Source organism: Entelurus aequoreus, linkage group LG21 (assembly GCF_033978785.1).
Source record: "Entelurus aequoreus isolate RoL-2023_Sb linkage group LG21, RoL_Eaeq_v1.1, whole genome shotgun sequence".
In the NCBI taxonomy this organism is placed as follows: domain Eukaryota; kingdom Metazoa; phylum Chordata; class Actinopteri; order Syngnathiformes; family Syngnathidae; genus Entelurus; species Entelurus aequoreus.
Genome location: NC_084751.1, coordinates 7,910,189 through 7,912,898, shown reverse-complemented (window position 1 = coordinate 7,912,898; position 2,710 = coordinate 7,910,189). Strand labels below are relative to the sequence as shown.

The following is a 2,710-nucleotide window of genomic DNA, read 5'->3' as shown; positions in this document are numbered from 1 at the left end:
AAAAAACCTAAATAAAGTTATTTTTATTTAAAAAAACAAACAAAAAAAAATCACAAAACTTTTCACCTAGTCAATTCGAACTATTTTGAGTATTTAATAGTCGCCACCAGAGGGCGCCACTGCCTTTGAGGGTCCGTTCTTGTTTGTCCAGCAGGGGGCGACATTTAAAAAGTGTCCAAAAAGACAAGAAACATGTTTTCCACCTCCAATTAAAGACCGAGAAGGCCAATAAGAAGTCACGATTCTAATCGAGCTAATTAAGTCTTTTGACCTCTGACCTCCACAGACACGTGACGACAATGTCAACAAATGACTGACAGCGGAACATTCCACTATTGGTCACTTTTTTTCACTGAAGGCTGCGCTTTTATTTTGGCAAACTCTGTCCGGAAGTGCCTCATCGAAAAGACTTTGTCAACTTTGACGAAAGTCTCGCGCCGTCCCGCCCAGCGGCGCCTTTCAGTTGGCGCATGCGCACTTGCACTCGGAGACGACGGGGTATCGGACCGGGATCCACGCGCACCTGAGCGCCGCCTTCCGGCGCAGGCAGCGCCACCTGAGCAGGGTGAGGTGCGAGGAGCGCGCCGGCCTGCAGTGCATGCCCTCCGGCATCGAACAGGAGCGCTCGCTGGAGCAGCTTCCCGCCATGACGTAGCGCGGCCAGAAGCGGCGGCCCAGGTCGCTCCAGGCGCGCGTCACCGGGCAGCGGGCGCGCGTCCACAGCCACAACAGCAGCCGCCGCCGCAGCTTCCGCCTCTTGCCGCGCGGCGCCTCCAACTCCATGGCCCGGATCTCCTCGGGCATGACGCGCGCGTCCGCGTCCGCGTCCGCCTCGTCGTTGCCGCCACTCGGCTCGTGCACGGACATGACGCGCGCGTCAAAGTGTGCGCCCAGCGCGCCCCGCAGCGCCGTCTCGTCCAGGTCCTTCTGCGTGGGGTCCAGCAGCGGGTCCGGGTCCTCCTGGAGCTCCACGACCGGGAGAGTGTCGGCGGGCACCGGGCGCAGCAGCAGGTAGTGCTGGCACGTGCAGCCCGTGGACAGCACGAGCGTCACCAGCAGCCACGGGAGCTCCGCCATGTCCACTTTGCTCCTCCCGGCTCACGTCACGGGACTCAGTCCGCGTCCGTGGACGTCCTCGGCTGCTGGAGCGCGCCTCATCATCATCATCATCATCATCATCATCTTCTTCTCCTTCTTCTTCTTCTTCTTCTTCTTCTTCTCGCCATGACTGGGCGGTGACGTCACGTGGACCAGCCTCCACCCGTGCGGCGCACGCACATCAATACTTGGAGTTCAATTAAAAACTTTAGGTACTTTTTTTTTATGGCAACAATCCAAAAATGACATGCATCCATCCATTTTCTACCGCTTGTCCCTTTTGGGGTCGCGGGGGGGGGGGGGGGGGGGGGGGTGTGAAGTGAAGTGAATTATATTTATATAGCGCTTTTCTCTAGTGACTCAAAGTGCTTTTAGATAGTGAAAGCCAATATCTAAGTTACGCTGCAGCCTAGCTCAGCTGCATTCGGGCGGAAGGCGGGGTGCAGCCTGGACAAGTCGCCCCCTCATCGCAACAACCCCTCAGAAATATATATTTCTAAACATAAAAATTGGATTTGAAATGAAAAAAAAAATTGAAATTGCAATTTTTTTGTTTGCAAAAATTTATTTTTTTGTTACGACTCATTTTGAGCAAGATGTCAGAAGCATTCTCATTGGTCAGTATTTTCATTGGTCAGTATTTTCATTGGTCAGTATTTTCATTGGTCAGTATTTTCATTGGTCAGTGTTTTCATTGGTCAATATTCTCATTGGTCAGTATTCTCATTGGTCAGTATGCTCATTGGTCAGTATTTTCATTGGTCAGTATTTTCATTGGTCAGTATTTTCATTGGTCAGTGTTTTCATTGGTCAATATTCTCATTGGTCAGTATGCTCATTGGTCAGTATTCTCATTGGTCAGTATTTTCATTGGTCAGTATTTTCCCTCCAAACGTCTTCAAGCAGTCAGCAGACACGAATTCGGGCGGAAGGCGGGGTGCAGCCTGGACAAGTCGCCACCTCATCACAGGGCCAACAACCCCTCAAAAATCTATATTTGTAGACATAAATATTGGATTTGAAAGAAAATAATTGGGGGAAAAAAATACTGAAATTGCAATTTTTTGTTTGCAAATCTTTTTAAAAAATGGTCACCATTTTTTTAATTTTTACATTATTATTATATTTTTTTTTAAATAAACCTTTATTTATAATTTTTAACATGACAGGTGGACATGACAGGTGTACATGACAGGTGGACATGACAGGTAGACATGACAGGTAGACATGACAGGTGGACATGACAGGTGGACATGACAGGTAGACATGACAGGTGGACATGACAGGTGGACATGACAGGTGGACATGACAGGTGGACATGACAGGTGGACATGACAGGTGGACATGACAGGTGTACATGACAGGTGTACATGACAGGTGGACATGACAGGTGGACATGACAGGTAGACATGACAGGTGGACATGACAGGTGGACATGACAGGTGGACATGACAGGTGGACATGACAGGTGGACATGACAGGTAGACATGACAGGTGGACATGACAGGTGGACATGACAGGTGGACATGAGGTGTACATGACAGGTGTACATGACAGGTGGACATGACAGGTAGACATGACAGGTAGACATGACAGATGGACATGACAGGTG

General features: G+C 49.6%; 1 protein-coding gene across 1 annotated transcript; it reads right to left on the bottom strand.

Annotated features, from left to right (window-relative positions):
* Positions 1-350: 350 nt before the first annotated feature.
* Positions 351-1,168, bottom strand: LOC133638868 (noggin-3-like). The gene has a single exon (XM_062031868.1). It carries the CDS (start codon positions 1,075-1,077, stop codon positions 460-462), a length of 618 nt encoding a protein of 205 aa, XP_061887852.1. The 5' UTR covers positions 1,078-1,168; the 3' UTR covers positions 351-459.
* Between the last annotated feature and the right edge of the window lie 1,542 nt (positions 1,169-2,710).

Excerpts from the sequence above, each read along its gene's own strand:
- LOC133638868 (XM_062031868.1), bottom strand. The coding sequence starts at position 1,077 with ATGGCGGAGCTCCCGTGGCTGCTGGTGACGCTCGTGCTGTCCACGGGC.